The 19,550-nt window shown below is 41.5% G+C and overlaps 1 protein-coding gene across 1 annotated transcript; it reads right to left on the bottom strand.

Moving 5' to 3' along the window:
• Nucleotides 1–5,407: 5,407 nt before the first annotated feature.
• On the bottom strand, nucleotides 5,408–7,459 carry LOC138894008 (uncharacterized). The gene is made up of 2 exons (XM_070178681.1): nucleotides 6,742–7,459; nucleotides 5,408–5,487 (listed from the first exon to the last, which is right to left on the bottom strand). The coding sequence occupies exons 1-2, from the start codon at nucleotides 7,457–7,459 to the stop codon at nucleotides 5,408–5,410; spliced, it is 798 nt and encodes a 265-aa protein (XP_070034782.1).
• Nucleotides 7,460–19,550: the final 12,091 nt, after the last annotated feature.

The raw sequence follows: 19,550 nt of genomic DNA, 5'->3' as shown, positions 1-19,550 counted from the left end.
CCAGTCTAGGCCATTCTAGAAACCTTACTCCAATATCAAATATACATGCATCATGTCAAACCTAGTACGGGTTAGAACGTTGTTAACGTAATAGCCCGCTAAGATAAGCCTTGTCCAAAGTCCGGCGGGATTTTTACAATCCCAATGGACACTACCATATTATGTGCATTACTTGGAGAAAACGTGCCAATATGTTGATCATTATTGTGTAAGTGGTCATAAGTGATCATTATTGTGTAAGTACCGGAAAATCGCACCCCTCACAGTTTTCTAAAAATGCTAGGTTTCAAGAAAAATGATGAGTTGCTTTGTTTGAAGAAATCATACATCCCATTTGAATTCCTTTATGAGCGTTATGGGAATAGTAAGTCATATCACCTTCATCATGATGAACTCGCCATTACTTCATTAGGTTGGACGCACCGCTGGGTTTATGTGTTCTTCATCTACTTCTTGGGATTATTGATATTTCCAATGAAAGAGGGAAGGATTCACACTCCTTTAGCTATGGTTGCAAGGACTTTAATGGAAGGAATCAAGGGGCAAACCTACACCATCATCCCTATGATCCTAGCTGAACTGTACCACGCTCTAGACCGGTGCAAGCAGGGGTTCAGACATTTTGAAGGTTGTAATCTATTACTGCAAGTCTGGCTATTGGAGCACTTTCAGAAGGGAAAATATTGCCAAGAGCTTCTGCGATGGCCATTGAATGACTACATAACTTATCACCATCCAAAGAAAATGACATTCATCCCAGATAGGTTCGCATAGCCCGGAAGTGCTGTAAGTTGGGTACATTTCTTCAGCAATCTGACAGATGAGAAGGTACATTGGATATTTGAGTGGTTTCCTAACAATGAGTTCATCCTCAGGTCAAGGGATATTACTCATCTGGTATTGATTGGGTTGCGAGGCATTTATCCTTATTCTCCTATAAGGGTAATGAGACAAGCAGAAAGAAAACATGCCATACCTCGGGTTTCCAACATGGTCTAGTACAAGGCACATTTCAAAGGGGACATTATTCCTTTCAAGTTCGAGGCGCAACATATGTGGAACCAGAAGGTCATTGTGGAAAGGGAGACTATCGAGCCAGACAGGTACCATGCCGGTCATCTGTATTTCTATCCATCATGGTTGGTAGATGATATCGCGGGAAACGTCAAGCTAGGGGTCAATTTAGAAAATAGGATCATTGATGATGATGCCGAGGCACAAGTCAAGTATAGAAGGCTTCGCAAAAGGGTTTTTGAGCTGAAGCTAGACATCTGGAACAACATATAATGGACATGGAGGCAATTAATGAATGGAAGGAAATTGCCACTAAGTCCACCGAGAGATTGGAAGATCTAGAACAAGGATTAATGGAGCTTGAGGGAAAGATAAAAAAGAGGCTTGCGGATTGTCAAAACATGGATGGCAGTGAATGAGAGCATCTAGAAAAGGCTTATTTATTATTGGATATGCGCGACTCGGGGAACTTGATTGATGGAGTCAAAAGAGCCAAGCATGGAGAAGGTCCTTCAGGGACCAAGTACACTAGCAAATAATATCCTTTATCATTTTCTAGCTTAGTTTTAGATTTCAATTGTAATAAGGGTAAATGCCATTAGTTGATTTATTATTATTGTCTATTTAGTGAAGGTTTGGCTCATTTTCACATTAATGAAATGACGCAATGTCACACCCTGAGCCTGGGGGAGAGACCGGCACCCGGTGCCTCATCTATCCTTGCATACCAACTTGCGACTCAGGAATTCTGGACATATAATGTCATACTTTGGCCAGGGGCCACATTGTAAGACAATTTGTGAAGCAAAATATAAAACTAAATAGAGACTAACGCTGACTAAATGTCAACATAAAACTCGGTCAGCAAGGCCGTCATAACTACTATAACAGACAAGCCAACAAAATATACGTACAGCGCCTACAAGCCCAACATACTGCACTAACTGACAGGATATGTCTACAAGCCTCTACTGATGGATGTACTGTGATCAGAACAGGGCCCTAACCTACCCATAACCTATCTACATACATATACGAGATGTACACAAAACTTCTAGACCCGGCAACTCCGAAGGACGGGGAGCTTACCGATAAAGCTAAACTCGGGCAACACCTACTGAGGAGGTCTACCCGTCTGTCTGTCTGAACCTGCACGCATGAAATGTAGTGCCCCCAGGAAGGGACGTTAGTATGAAATAGTGTACCGAGTATGTAAGGCAATATACTGAAAGCTGAAACTGAACTGATAATATAATAACTGAAAGCAATTGGGGGTCAAAGATAATCTAAAGATATGCTCACCTGCTAATACTGACTCTATTATAGTAAGTAAAATAGTTGTTCGGCCTTATAAGGCTCGGTATATATATATAACTGCTCTACCGTAGTAGGCTCGCTCATAGGCGCTCGGCCATACTAGGCTCTGTATCTCGGCCAACTGGGCTCGCTCATAGGTGCTCGGCCATAGCAGGCTCAGTATATAACTTACCATCTGATCAGAGGTTGCCTAATAGGGGCCTGCCCATCGATTATAGCTCGATGGTAATGTAAATACTACAATACTGTATATATAGGCTCTCTGCATTCTTGACTAGAAAAAGACAATACTTAATTAAATATGAAGTCCCGATAAGGAGAATACTGTAATTTATGAGACTAGGATAATGTATATAAATTTGGGATTATGAACTTCTCTTTATGCCTCGTTATCAAACACATATAATTACGAGATCATGCCAAAATGAAGGAAGGGCTTAGCCTTAACATACCTGGAGTAGGAAAAAATTCCGTATGATATTCTTGAAAAAGGTAGCACCGTACTCCCTTAGAATCGCAAAATCTTATGTTGCTAATATGTAAATAATTCTCGCTGAAATTGTTGAAACTTGTAGGAATCACGTTGCTTAATTTAAGATTTAGAATCTGACTTAAGTGTTTGTAAATGAAAAGTTGGAAACTTATCAGTAATGGTCAACGTTCCCCACTTCTAATTGTAGTGTTATTTAGTACGAATTTGTAAGCACTCACTTGCTAATGTGCAATGCTCACATCTTAATTGTATTGACAATGTTGGAACGTTACTAACTTTGCCCAAGGCTACACATTTTGATTTGTATTGAAAGTGTTGGAATTGATGTGTCTTGAAATCCATACATTAGGTTGCCACCTAATCCCAAATGACCCTTAGTCATTTGTTTGGTTAGCTCCTTACTGCCACGTGGTGATGGGGGTGGGAAATGTTAATCTTTATCCACTTATTAGGTAATTATGTAATGTCCCATTATCCGATAATTAACCAATTACCTGCATAATTAAGAATTATCTCAAATTACTTAAAATTCTACTCATTTTTAATATACTTTATACATCATACTAATTACGGTCATATGGTACCTTGTATGGTACTAGTCCATAAATATCGGGTATTATAGCTCGGACCGTATTTTATCCCAAATCGACAACCTTCAACGAAACTCATTTTCTTAATTCGTGTACCCTTTATCCTTCATGGCACTTACTTATCGCTCGTTATAAATAGCATAAATATGCTAACCTCAAGATAATCTCATCCCCAACTCTATGTCAATTAACTGTAGACAAAACTTTAACGTACGAGAAACGCGAGATGTAACATCCTTCCCCCCTTAGAAACATTCGTCCTCAAATGTTTACTCTTAGATACCTTGGAAATTTTTTGCTAGAGTCTCCTCCGCATACTAGACTAAAACCACCCTTGCACGCAGCTAGATAACAGACTATATATGCCACACTTGGCCTCACACAACTGTCTATTATCATTTCGGAAAGTCAAAAATAAGAGCTTACCTGATGACCTACTGGCCTGAATAGAGCGGTGCTGAGGTATCCCATCTCGAGTCATATCTCGAGTTTGAAATAGGTGGGGTTATTTAGACTTTATTTCTTCCTCCGCTTCCCACGTCATCTCTTCCACATTCTTGCTTCTCCATAAAACCTTCACGGAGGCCACCTCCTTATTCCGAAGCTTGCGGATTTGTCGGTCTAGGATGGCAACCGGAATTCCTTCGTATGACAAGTCCTCCGTAATCTGTACATCATCTATGGGCACCACTCGAGTAGGATCACCAATACGTGAAAAACCGGATGGACAGACTCCAATTCTATGGTCAATTCTAACTCATAAGCTACTTGGCCCACTCTACGAGTGATCCTATAAGGCCCAATATACTGTGGGCTAAGTTTGCCTTTCTTGCCAAACCTCATCACACCTTTCATAGGTGACACCTTTAAGAATACCCAGTCATTAACCCCGAACTCTAAATCTCGTCGCCGCATGTCAGAATATGACTTCTGACAACTCTGAGCTATCAACAGTCGCTCCCTGATGAGCTTTACTTTTTCTATGGTCTGCTGAACCAGGTCTGGCCCATGTAATTGAGATTTTCCAACATCAAACCACCCTATAGGAGATCTGCACTTACGCCCATACAAAGCCTCGTATGGAGCCATCTAGATACTGGAGTGGTAACTGTTATTATATGCAAACTCGATAAGAGGTAGATGTTCATCCCTACTTCTTTTAAAATCCAACACACATGCTCGTAACATATCCTCGAGCGTCTGAATTGTGCGCTCGGCTTGTCCATCAGTTTGTGGATGAAAAGCTGTGCTGAGATTCACCTAAGTTCCTAGACCTCTCTGAAATGACCTCCAAAAATGTGCTGTAAACTGGGGCCCACAGTTAGATATAATAGATACTGGTACTCCATGTAGTCGCACTATCTCCTTAATATATAATTTTGCATAATCTTCTATTGTATATGTAGATCTGACCGGTAGGAAATGAGCTGATTTTGTGAGCCTATCGACTATCACCCATATGAAATTGAACTTACGATGAGAACGAGGTAAACCCATGATAAAGTTCATGTTTATCGCCTCCCATTTCCATGTCGGGATCTCTATAGTTTGCATTAGCCCTCCGGGTTTCTGGTGCTCTATCTTTACCTGCTGGTAACTAGGGCACTAAGCGACATACTCAGCAATTTTCTTCTTCATATCGTTCCACCAATACACATCCTTAATGTCATGATACATCTTCGTCGACCCAGGATAAATGGAGTACCACGAATGATGTGCCTCTGACATAATCCTGTCTCGTAGCCTTGCTACATCTGGAACACACAAACGACCCATGTATCTGAGAACCCCATCTCCCTTGAGCTCTAACAACGGCTCCTTCTGCTGCGGAACTCGCTCTCTCAACTTGACCAACTCTGGATCCTCGTACTACCTCTCCTTTACTTCAGTTATGAGGGATGATTTTGCAGTATTTTGGAGTACAACTCCACCATTGCCAGAGTCTACTAACCGAACCCCCCAAACAAGCCAATTGATGAATCTCTCTAGTTAATTATCTTTTTTTGGCCTCCACATGTGCTAAGCTACCCATAGATAGGCGACTTAAGGCATCTGCTATAACATTAGCTTTCCCTGGATGGTAGAGAATGTTAACATCGTAATCTTTCAATAACTCAAGCCATCGCCTCTGTCGCAAATTCAACTCTTTCTGCTTGAAAATATATTGTAGGCTTTTATGATCAGTAAATACATCAACATGAATACCATATAAATAATGCCGCCATATCTTAAGTGCATGGACAACCACAGCTAACTCGAGGTCGTGGGTCGGATAATTCCTCTCGTGCTTCCTCAACTGCCTTGAAGCATACGCAATTACCTTCCCATGTTGCATCAGGACACATCCTAACCTGACACCTGATGCATCACAATACACGGCATAACCCTCTAGACCCTCTGGAAGTGTTAGAACTGGAGCTGAGGTCAACCTGTTCTTAAGCTCTTGGAAACTCTGCTCGCAAGCCTCTGTCCATTGAAACTTAGTTTCTTTCTGTGTCAACTTCGTCAATGGTGCCGAAAGGGAAGAAAAACCCTCTACGAACCTCCGATAGTATCCTGCTAAGCCTAGAAAGCTACGAACCTCTGTCGGAGTGGTAGGTCTAGGCCAAGATTTCACGGCCTCAATCTTCTGAGTGTCTACCTTTATCCCTTCATCTGATACAATATGCCCCAAGAATGCTACAGACTTCAACCAGAACTCACATTTAGAAAACTTAGCATACAACTTACGATCACGGAGGGTTTGGAGTACCGCTCGCAGGCGGTCCGCATGCTCATCCTCTGAACGGGAATAAACCAGAATATCATCAATAAATACTATCACGAACAGATCTAAAAATGGCCGGAATAGGCTATTCATCAAATCCATAAATATGGCGGGTGCATTAGTCAACCCGAAGGACATGACAAGGAACTCGAAGTGGCCATATCGGGTCCTGAAGGCTGTCTTCGGAATATCTTTTTCCCGAACTCTGACCTGGTGGTACCCCGACCTCAAATCTATCTTTGAAAAGTATCTAGCTCCCTGCAACTGATCAAACAAGTCATCTATCCTTGGAAGTGGATACTTATTCTTAATAGTTACCTTGTTTAGTTGCCTATAAATGATACACATCCTCAGCGAGCCATCTTTCTTCCATACAAATAGTACCGGTGCACCCCAAGGTGAGGTACTGGGTCTGATGAAACCTTTCTCCAGTCAATCTTTTAACTGCTCCTTCAACTCCTTCAATTCGGCAGGTGCCATTCTATACGGAGGGATGGATATTGGTTGAGTTCCCGGAAGTAAATCGATGCCAAAATCAATCTCTCACTCAGGAGGAATACCTGGAAGTTCATCTGGGAATACATCTGCATACTCTTTTACTATTGGAATAGACTGAAGTGTGGGTATCTGTGCATCCACATCTCTAACTCGCACAATATGATAAATGCACCCTTTTGCAATCATTTTCCTCGCCTTCAGATAGGAAATAAACCTACCTCTGGGTGTCGCTGTATTACCTACCCACTCAAGGACTGGCTCACCCAGAAAATGAAATCTAGGTATCTTTGCTCGACAATCAACTATGGCATAGCAAGCTGCCAACCAGTCCATGCCCATGATAGCATCAAAATCCAACATCTCTAGCTTAACTAGGTTGGCTGAGGTCTGACGACCATAAACTGACACCGTACAACCTCGGTAAACCCGTCTAGCGATAATCGATTCTCCGACCTGTGTAGATACCACAAAAGGATCACTTAGTATTTCAAGCACTATACTAGACTTCCCCGCGACAAATGGGGTAATGCATGATAAAGTAGATCCTGGGTCTATCAAGGCATAAGCATCGTGAGAGCAAATGGTCAACATACGTGTCACAACATTTGGTGAGGATTCCTGGTCCTGTTGACCTGCTAACGCATATCTACGATTCTGGTTACCACATGAACTGAAACCTCTACCTCTGCCTCGACTTCTACCAGCCGAAGACTGAGACTCGTGCCCTAAAGGATGCACGGACATAAATAATCCTGTTGCTGAATTCGCTGGTTGCGCCATAACCCTAGAATCTCTATTTGGGCAATCTCGCATCATATGCCCCGGACGTCCACATCTATAACAAGCATCGAAATCGGCTCGGCATTGGCCCAAGTGTCCTCTACCGCAGATGGCACACCGCGGCGGAAATGGCCATGTCTGCCCCGAACCTCGCTGTCGCTGCAAACCTGACGCCTGGGGGAGCTTTCACCTGGTCCTGACTGAGTATAGCGGTCATACCTGTAACCCTGTAGCTGAGGTGGCGGAGGTCTAGGTGGCCATTCAAAGTACTGGGGCATGTAACTACCCTGAGACTGCTCTTGAGACATGGCAAATCTCATCCTCTTACGCTGCCCTAAGGCAGTCCTCTCTGTACCCTACTGCCGACGCCTACCCCTTTCTATATTCTGGGCAAATTCCTGAATCCGGGAGATATCCATACTATCCTGTAATGCAGCAGTGGAACATGCCTCGGTCAACTCTGAGGCCAACCCTTCTATAAACCTGTGGATCCTGTCCCGCATAGTCACAACTATGGATGGTGCATATCTGGCCAATCAGTCAAAGAGGAGACTATACTCTCGAACACTCATATTGCCCTGCTTGAGGGCTAGAAATGGATCGACTCGGGCCTGTCGGATCTCTCGCGGTAAGTACTGGTCAAGGAAGGCATCTGAAAAATTCTCCCAAATAGCAGGAGGTGCATCACGTCCCCTGGACCTTTCCCATCCCTCGTACCAAAGGATGGCTATATCTCGGAGTCAAAAAGCTGCTAGCTCAACTGCCTCTTTCTCCATGGCATGCATAACCCGAAAGATCCTGTGAAGCTGATTTATGAAATCATGCGGGTCCTCCCTCTGATCTGTCCCCGTGAACTCTGGGGGACTCAAAGCAATAAACTCTCGGACCCTTGAACTCCCAAATCCCTCAGAAGGTCCTGCACTAACGGATGCCCTAGCCGTTTGCTGGGTAGCTACCAACTGTGCCAACAAATGCACCGCACTCCTCAAGTCCTGATCTGATGGAAGCGGAGAGGGAACTAGATGTGCGGTCTCCCTAGGAATCTCCTCTGGTGGCGGAGGAGCCGGTAATGGCTGAGTAGGGGTCTCTCCCTAGGCCTTCGATTGGGCCCCATCTACTAGGGGTACCCTGCTAGTCCCCTCACCTACTGCTGTTTCGCTTCTCTGGCTAGCCGTAGTCTTCCTAGTTACCGTTATCTGTGCATGTAAATGCCGACATGTAAGTTTAACTCAAATTTCCTATAACTCAATTCTACATCACGATTTAGATTTGAAAGAAGGGTAACCAACTCCTAAATGCCCTGTAGTCCCCTACTTATATAATGTGGTTCACCACACATCTATAAACAAGACCCTACTAGACACGGCTTGTAGACTCCCTAGGACAGAACTGCTCTGATACCACTTTTGTCATGCCCTGAGCCTGGGGGAGAGACCGGCACCCGGTGCCTCATATATCCTTACTTACCAACTTGCGACTCAGGAATTTTGGACATATAATATCATACTTTGGCCAGGGGCCACATTGCAAGACAATTTGCGAAGAAAAATATAAAACTGAATAGAGACTAACGCTGACTAAATGTCAACATAAAGCTAGGCCGGCAAGGCCGTCATAACTACTATAACTGACAAGCCAACAAAATATACGTACAGGGCCTATAAGCCCAACATACTGTACTAACTGACAGGATATGTCTACAAGCCTCTACTGATAGATGTACCATGATCGGAACAGGGCCCCGACCTACCCTTAACCTATCTACATACATACACGAGATGTACATAAAACTTTTAGACCCGGCAACTCTGAAGGACGGGGAGCTTACCGATAAAGCTAAACTCGGGCAACACCTACTGAGGAGGTCTACCCATCTGTCTGTCTGAACCTGCACGCATGAAATGCAATGCCCCCAGGAAGGGACGTCAGTACGAAATAGTGTACCGAGTATGTAAGGCAATATACTGAAAGCTGAAACTGAACTGATAATATAATAACTGAAAGCAACTGGGGGTCAAAGATAATCTGAAGATATGGTCACCTGTTGATACTGACTCTATTATAGTAAGTAAAATAGCTGTCCAGCCTTATAAGGCTCGGTATATATATATATATATATATATATATATATATATATAACGGTTCTGCCGTAGTAGGCTCGCTCATAGGTGCTCGGCCATACTAGGCTCTGTATCTCGGCCAACTGGGCTCGCTCATAGGCGCTCGGCCACAACAGGCTCGGTATATAACTTACCATCTGATCAGAGGTTGCCCAATAGGGGCATGCCCATCGATTATAGCTCGATGGTAATGTAAATACTGTAATACTGTATATATAGGCTCTCTGCTCTCTTGACTGGAAGAAGGCAATACTCAATTAAATATTAAGTCCCGATAAGGAGAATACTGTAATTTATGAGACTAGGATAATGTATATAAATTCGGGAGTATGAACTTCTCTTTATGCCTCGTTATCAAAAACATGTAATTACAAGATCATGCCAAAATGAAGGAAGGACTTAGCCTTAACATACCTGGAGTAGGGAAAAATTTCGTATTATATTCTTGGAAAAGGTAGCACCGTACTCCCTTAGAATCGCAAAATCTTACGTTGCTAATATGTAAATAATTCTCGCTGGAATTGTTGAAACTTGTAGGAATCACGTTGCTTAATGTAATATTTAGAATCTGACTTAAGTGTTTGAAAATGAAAAGTTGGAAACTTATCAGTAATGGCCAACGTTCCCCACTTCTAATTGTAGTGTTATTTTGTAGAAATTTTTAAGCACTCACTTGCTAATGTGCAAAGCTCACATCTTAATTATACTGACAATGTTGGAACGTTACTAACTTTACCCAAGGCTACACATTTTGATTTGTATTGAATGTGTTGGAATTGATGTGTCTTGAAATCCATACATTAGGTTGACACCTAATCCCAAATGACCCTTAGTCATTTGTTTGGTTAGCTCCTTGCTTCCACATGGGGGTGGGGTGGGAAATATTTATCTTTATCCACTTATTAGGTAATTAGGTAATGTTCCGTTATCCGATAATTAACCAATTACCCGCATAATTAAAAATTATCTCAAATTACTTAAAATTCTACTCATTTTTAATATACTTTATACATCATACTAATTACGGTCATATGGTACCTTGTATGGTACTAGTCCATAAATATCAGGTATTATAGCTCGGACTGTATTTGATCCCAAATCGACAACCTTCAACGAAACTCATTTTCTTAATTCGTGTACCCTTTATCCTTCATGGTACTTACTTATCGCTCGTTATAAATAGCATAAATATGCTAACCTCAAGATAATCTCATCCCCGAGTCTATGTCAATTAACTGAAGACGAAAATTTAACGTACGAGAAACGCGAGATATAACACGCAATTATTGGCATCAATTTTCTTCAAGTCTATGTGTCGCTTAGGCCTACCCCGGAGGTCCCCAAATTAGGACGCGAATTATTACATGATTTTGCAATACATGTTATATTGCAAGCATTCTTTCAATACCCCTTCCTAACTTGGTTAGCTTTTGCTTTTTCTTCTTTTTGATTATTCCCATTCCCTAAGGTTGGTTCGTGCATACTAGCATCGTTAGAATATCACACTAGATCCAAAGGTCCTCCACAAAGTGATCCTAAAGGCAAAAGCAAAGGGAAATGAAAAATGGATGATTTAAGTGGTATCAGGAAGGACAATGCTACTATAGCTGAGAACGTCGAAACTTCAGATGGTCGAAGCACCCCGACACAAAATGAACTGGTCTTACATCTGGAACAAAAGATTTTGGAGCTACAAGTAGAACTTGAGAAGGTCCAAAACTTGGCAAACCTCTCTCTCACTCTAAATGTCCCTGATATTGACCAACAAAATCCAAATACCCATAACCAAGCACCACAAAACCCACAAAATCAAAACCCGCCACCAAACCCTCCTGCACTACACTAGTACCCTACACCTCCCCAAAACACTAATCCTCCTCCAATACCAACCCCGCAACAATATCATCACCACCCAACCCAATACCCACAGACTACCACTTATCATACTCCCCAGAATATACCACAACCCACTGCTGACCTCCAAAACTCAACAAATGATCACCCTTATGCCCAGATCCCCGGAGTCCACCAAAGCAACCCGATATATGTGGAGACATTACCCCACACCCCGCAACAAACCCTATTCATACCTGAATCAACCGAGAAAGACCTGCTCATTAAGAACATGGCGGAAGAACTCAAGAAGCTCACTGGTAGAGTTCAGAGTGTCGAAGGTGGTAAAGGCATTAAAGGTTTAAACTATGAGGACTTGTGCATTCAGCCAGATGTGGAACTGCCGGAGGGTTACAAACCTCCTAAGTTCGAAATGTTCGATGGAACTGGTGATCCAAAAGTGCATCTGAGGATGTATTGTGACAAATTTGTGGGAGTGGGAAAAAATGAACAAATCCGTATGAAACTGTTCACGCGAAGCCTCACCGGAGATGTGTTGTCTTGGTATATCAGTCAGAACCCAAATTCTCTGACATCATCAAGCTAGGAGAAAGAATAAAAGAAGGGATTAAAAGTGGGATGGTGACGAATTTCGAAGTACTGCAGGTCACAAATAAAGCCTTGCAATCAGGAGGTATCTCGAAGAAGAAAGAGGTGAGTGTTGTAATGGTGGCCCAGTATCACGCCCCAAACTCGGGGAGCGCAACCGACGCTCAACCGAGTGAACCCGGCCGAGCAGGCCTGCTAGATACTTTCTTCCCCAAACTCACTCATGGAAAAGAAGGTGACATATATTCATTAATTAGACAATAGGAAGATCATGAATACAATACCAAAACCTTTCTATTAATTACTTCACTTTTAAGTCTCAAAATACACACCTTTTTATAGTCTTAAATGGAACAAGAGATCAAAACACAACATAATCTGTTTGACTTTTCTAGCACCCATGTACAACCCACATAGTGTCTACAGAGCCTCTAAGACTTACAAAAGAGAGTTATGATAGTGCCGACAACAAGGCCCCAGCTATACGTAAAAACAATGATAACAAAATGTACAAAAGATACATGACCCCGGAATGAGGTGGGGCTCACCAAGTCTGCTAGGAGGAAGGTGTACTGCTATTGCTGATCAACACTGCCTTCTATGGAACCACTTGCATCCATTTAAAATGTAGCTCCCTCAGCAAAATGGACGTTAGTACTATCGAATAGTACTAGTATGTAAAGCTAAACACCATCTCAATAGAATGAATAATAATACAAGGGGAAAATAAGCATGAGTTCAATAAGGGCTTCAAATAATACTAAAACATCAAATAATGATCACATAAGTTTTCAAGCTAATTTCCATGTTATTAGGTTGGGTGATCTTTAGTGCTGATATTCCACAATTCACAATACCGTCGTATTCTTACACGGAGTCTGATCACGACCCGATCGGCTAGGTTGTCTCACTTGAGACATCAACCATAACCACAATTTCAATTATCATTTTCAGCCCAGTCACCACCATGTGTGCGGCATGGCATCCGATCACAGCCCGATCAGCTAGTCCGTCTCACCCAAGACATTACCTTTTTTAGTCAATCATCTCACATCACACTTCGTTTATATTCTTTCGATTCATTGGCACTATCGATCATGATTACAAAGTCATTCTTGGCACTTTTCCACATTCAAATATCATTATCATTATCAATAATAATAGGGCTTCCCATTCTAGACATTAAATTCATATATGAGCAATTTGGGAAATCTTAGGCACATAGAGGCTTTTCATACAAACTGGCATACCAATCTTTATTTTGATCTTGACATGAAGTCTTAACATTTCTAACTCATATTCCACATTTTGAACACATCCTCAAATGACAAGATGACACGATGAAACATTTAGAATAAGTATTGAACATACATCCTTCAACACAACCACATTAGGAATAGCCAATTCAATAATAATCAAGGAATTACTCCAATTACATGAACACTGTGGGATTCGATTCTAAGAAGAAGGGGATTTAGCCAACATACCTCAATTGAGCTTCCTTAAATTTTTACAACCTTCCGAAATTCTTAGCAACTTCTATCTATTTTAGAAATATAACAAGTTGGACTAAAATTAGGAAGATTATCATGATTCTAGCTCATTTGAGCACATTCTCAAACACTAGGTGGGCATTAATATTTTAAGGCCCTTTTTGTGGATGATTCCACCATTCCCCAACCCATTCTCTACCATTCTTAGCTCACAACCTTCCTGCATACTTCAAGGATACATGCAAGCAAGACAACAACCCCTACACCCAAGAATTGTCTTTCTAATTATCCCCCTTTTTAGAAGATTTTCGAAATTAAGAGATAGGGCATAGATTCTTACATTTAGGATGAAGACCTAGGGTGATTCTCTTGATAATCTTGAAAGGTTTATGCAAAAATTGAAGAGTAACTTGATGAAGATCACTTTCTCCCTCTAGGACTCTCTCTCTCTCTCTCACTCTAAAGTATCAGGTTTTGCTCAAACAATGGCCCCTTACATATATTTTAATGAAGTAGCGTCGGGTTTTAAAAACCCAAAATAAAGCTCTGGAACAGGTTCTGCGGTCGCATATGCGACCTCATAATGGTTATGCGGTCCGTAAAATGACCGCAAAATTGGAGTGCCAAAATTTGAAAGGAACTGACCAGGTCTGCGGTCACTATGCGACTTGCAGACCTGTTCTACGATTATATACTGTACCGCAGAACGGTTCTGCGGTCACATAGTGCACCGCAGAACCTCCCTCCGAAAAATCCCAAAGTGGGATATGCGACAAGAGTGCGTCCCGTGAAATGGTTATGCGGTCGCATAATGCGCCGCAAAAATGACATTAAAAATTTCCCAAAAGACTGCTCTACTCTGCGGCCATTCTGCGGTCGCAGAACGGACCACAGAAATGCCTACTTCTTCCAACATTTTCCTTCAAATCCCCGGTGCACTGTTCAATCCAAAAAGTCTGAACTGCGGTTCGCAAGCTCGCCGCGAAGAATTTCTACCATTATTAACGTCTACGCCTACCCCGGCATCACGGAACCCTGGTTTTTAGAAATTGTTTTTTTACGGGGCCTTACATCCTCCCCCACTTAAGATCATTCGTCCTCGAATGAGGGTCAAGGTTCACTATTAGCATCTTATGCAACTCAGTTTTCATACCCCACACCAGCAGCCCCAAATTCGACTAACTCCCTAAATTTCCAAAAATTTCGCCAGAGTTTCCTTTATAACTAGGCCTATCCACCTGTCAGAGATCCCCAGAATCACACCCAAAAAAACATGTACACAAACCAACGATGTAACATTACTCATAAAAATACCAACCATGGCCTCATGTAAACAACATATAATCAAAAGGAACACCTTTACATTAACTGAACAAGTGATTCAAAATTCATAGGCGACAAGTTCATAAAAAGGATTACACAGCTATTCAAACAAGTAAGGATACTTCTTCTTCATCTATTCCTCGGCCTCCCAAGTGGCCTCTTCAACCTGCTGGTTTCGTCATAACACTTTCACGGAGGCAATTTCTTTATTTCTCAACTTTTGGACTTGTCTTTCAAGAATGGCAACTGGAATTTCTTCATATGATAATTCTTCATTAACCTCAATGGTGTCAACCGGCACAATAGCTGACGGATCTCCAACTACCTTCTTCAACATAGATACATGGAATACCGGGTGCACTAATGACATCTCAGGTGATAGCTTAAGTTTTTATGCCATCTCACCGATCCTCTGAATGATTTTGTACAGTCCGACATACCTCGTACTCAATTTCCCTTTCTTACCAAATCGCATTACGGTTTCATGGTGGTAATTTTCAAGAATACCCAATCATCTTCTTTGAGCCCCAAATCCCAATGATGAACATCTGAATAGGCCTTCTGATGACTCTGTGCAGTCTTCAACCGCTCCTTAATGATCTTAACTTTTTTTCATAGCCTGATGCACGAGATCTGGCCCTATCAACTCCGCTTTCCCAATCTCAAACCACCCAATGGGAGATCTACATCTCCTACCATATAATGCCTCAAATGATTCCATTTGAATACTAGCATGAAAGCTATTGTTATAAGCAAACTATATGAGTGGAAAATGATCATCCCAGCTACCCTTGAAGTCGAGAACACAAGCACGCAACATGTCCTCAAGCGTCTGAATAGTCCGATCTACCTGCTCATCGGTGTGTGGTTGGAAGTCTGTACTAAGATTCACTTGAGTACTCAAACCTTGCTGAAATTTCTTCCAAAATTAGCCGTGAACTGAGCCCCTCGATCGAAAATGATAGAAACTGGAGTACCATGTAGCCTTACTATTTCCTTGATATTCAACTAAGCATATTGTTCCGCTGTGTCGGTAGATTTAACTGGCAAGAAATGTGCTGATTTTGTGAGCCGATCCACAATCACCCAAATTGAGTCAAACTTGCGTGGAGTACGTGGTAATCCTACCAAAAAATCCATGTTAATCATTTTCCACTTCCACATTAGAATTTCTATGTTTTGTGCCAACCCACCAGGCCGTTGGTGTTCGGCCTTTACTTGCTGACAATTTGGACACCTTGCCACAAAGTCCGCTACATTCCTCTTCATGTCATTCCACAATAGACTTCCTTGAGATCATGATACATCTTCGTAGAACCTGGGTGCACGGAATACCTAGAAGTGTGAGCCTCAGTCATATTTCCTTCCCCTAGATCATCTACATTTGGAACACATAGCCGCCAAGGTACCTTAGTGTACCATCATCCGTGCCAAGAGTAAAAGCCATAGTTTTATATTTGTGAATCCGCTCCTTCAACTGTACCAACAATGGATCTTCGTATTGATGCTCTTTGACTTCCACAACAAGCAATGATTCAACCCTATTTTTCATAATTACCCCTCCTTCACTAGAGTCCGCAAGACGAACTCCCAAACTAGCTAACTGGTGAACCTCCCTGGCCAACTGCCTCTGACATGCCTCAAAGTGAGCCAAACTACCTATAGATTTCTAGCTAAGAGCATCCGCCACAACATTGGCCTTCCTGGGGTGATACAGAATATTGATGTCGTAATCCTTGAGTAACTCCAGCCATTTTCTCTGCCTCAAATTCATCTCTTTTTGTTTAAAAATATATTGAAGACTCCTGTGGTCCGTGAATACATCCACATGGACCCCATACAGATAATGACGCCAAATCTTTAATGCAAAAACCACTGTCGCAAGTTCTAAGTCAAGTGTTGGATAATTCTTTTCATGATTCTTGAGTTGCCTAGAGGCATAAATGATCATCTTGCCACATTGCATCATTAGTGGAACATCTATATTAGATTTCTCTTTCATATGGCCTCCTAGGAATTGAGTTCTACAAAAATATCCTTGATACAGTTACAATCTTATTAGTACTTGCAACTTGTTTTTCCAAATTTCTAAACAAAAGGCATTACTAGGCCAGTTTTCTTATAGGACCATCTGTTTCAAATGAATAACATCTACTAGCTTGCGCGCACACCCTGATAACATCAACCTGCATGGCATTGCCTCAAATGTGAAGTAACATCATGCTCAGACCTTTCTTAGCCACCCTCTTTCCTCATTATAAGTCTTATAGGATTTTAAGAAACCACTCTACTTACCTTGTGAACATTCTCACGATCCCTCTTCACTCCTAAACACTTCCCAAAATACATATCTACTCCCTTCATATATATTTAATTCAGTAAAAGTCATTGGCCCAAACAGGGCCTTTTCTGAAACTTGAGATCCTCTTAAATTCTTCAACGACGACTTCTTGTTTTCCTTATAAATGTAGGACTTAGTCCACTAGATTCCATCCTCGATGAGTAACTCACCTTATTTCGAGTGTTGTAGTCACCAATAGTGTTTCCTAGTACTGCAGCCTAAGAGCTATCATGTTAAACATGTTTGGTTCGTAACAAGTGTTCATCCTCTCTCAATCTATTTCGAACATATGCTGGTACTATATTTCCTTTGTGACTGGAGAATTCATTCCCATCCCATTTTGCCCTTAATTCATAGTTGGCAGCCTTATTGTGCCATGCACTTATCTACCTCCCATGAACTCGTAGTACCCTTGTGCCTGGTTTGTTGAGTTTATCACACCACCACTTCATCACCAGTCGTCTCACTTTCCAATGTAATATGTAGACATGAACTCCCTCTAAATCTTTTAGTTGATATTCAGCATTACTCAAGTCGGCTACATTATAGTTGATCCTTTATATCTTCTATTAACACTTGTGCTCTAGGCGAATCCACCATTCTGATACGATTTATTTTGCGATAACCATGACCATCTCAATTTATAGATTTTCTTCCAATTCTTCTCGCCTCATTCTTCCCAGCTAGTGAATAGTTATGCACTCTTCTATACGTTACGTGGTCTTTTCCCTTAGTTATGAATTCATCCTACTCGCCTCTCGACACTTGTTGGGATATCCGGGGGAAAGTGTGTTCATCCGTGTATCACTTAACACATCCTTGATTGTAATATTCTTAAGAGACTCTCCATCAAGTCCAGATGCACTCTTGGGTTATTATAACATCACAATTATCTCTCCCACTCATTCTGTCTTTCTTAAAGCCTTGGAACTTTAGCTAAATCATAAATCCGTGATTAACTCATTCTAAGAACTCGCAAGCCTTTCACATTTGATCTGCAGTACTTTCTTAGGTTCCATTGTCCCTGACTCTCTGACAAGTATAAAACCCTTTTGCAAACCTTACTCTTAGTTTCTAGTATCGTTGACCATGTCATGTATATTGTTACATACGAAGAATTTACATTTCTTAACCTTCCACATTATTTTTGTACTAGTGGTTTATCATTTGCATATCCTTTCAGAGAATCACGTTATCCCTTACCACTTTTCTAGACTACACATATCTTCAACAAAATATCCAAAAATCATAGCTACATGGCCCTACTCTCGTTTTATTGTACTTAAATAGCCTCACCATGACCCTTCCCTCCCCACTTGGGGTAAATGTTTCACATTTCGACACAAGTCTTGAATTTAGAAATTTGAGGGACACATGTTTCAAATCTCTAGTCCTTTTGTATATGATTGATTATTAGGGAGATTTAAGTCCCCATGGTATTAACCTCATAAGTTCTCTACTCTTATTCAGCCACACAGGCTTGGGATCCAAATCCCTCGTGTCAATATCCTTTTTGGAGTGTAACACAATTTCGCACATTCCTGGGATTTTTATAATATTCATAGTGTTAGGGTCTTCTTATTGTGGGTTCAATTAACTCTCCTTTCATAACTTCTTATCTCCCGTGAGAGACCTACACATTTATCATTACTCTTCAGGCCATGCCTTTCATATATCACGTGCCTATGTAACAAATTTAGAATCATATATATGGTTCCCACACTATCCACATGTACTAGTTAAGCTTAGGTCTCATTTAGCACATCAATGCCTCTTTGGAGGTGGGTAATCACTTCTAGCACTCTTCTCATATAAAGTATGCTCATGGTACTATATACGTATCTTATATGACCATACCATTCATTCAACATGATACATGTGCCATCTATTTAATATTCAGGCCTTTACCCATTTGTCATGTCATATGACAACATTACTTGGAGTAAACGAAAGAGCGTTTAAACTTACCTTGAACCTCAACGCACGAGTTAGAAGACAATCTCATAGTCAAGCTCTATCACACGATCTGGAGTGTTGAAAAAGGGTAACATTCCTAAAATGTCCAAGTAACCTCCAACTTATAGATGTGGTCGACAACACACTGATAAGAAGGACTCTACTAAACACGGCTCTGAGACATCCTAGGACACTTTAAAACCTTAGGCCCTGATACCAAGTTTGTCACGCCCCAAACTCGGGGAACGCGACCAATGCTCAACTGAGTGAACCCAGCCGAGCAAGCCTGCTAGATACTTTCTACCCCAAACTCACTCATGGAAAAAGAGGTGACATATATTCATTAATTAGACAATAGGGAGATCATGAATACAAACCAAAACCTTTATATTAATTACTTCACTTTTAAGTCTCAA

Source organism: Nicotiana tomentosiformis, chromosome 6 (assembly GCF_000390325.3).
Source record: "Nicotiana tomentosiformis chromosome 6, ASM39032v3, whole genome shotgun sequence".
NCBI lineage: Eukaryota > Viridiplantae > Streptophyta > Magnoliopsida > Solanales > Solanaceae > Nicotiana > Nicotiana tomentosiformis.
This window is presented reverse-complemented; position numbering and strand designations above follow the sequence as displayed.

Coding starts and splice junctions, on each gene's coding strand:
- LOC138894008 (XM_070178681.1), bottom strand. CDS start 7,459: ATGGCGCAACCAGCGAATTCAGCAACAGGATTATTTATGTCCGTGCAT. Junction 5,488..6,741: donor ATTCCCAGATGAACTTCCAG/GTATTCCTCCTG, acceptor TCTACCATCCAG/GGAAAGCTAATGTTATAGCA.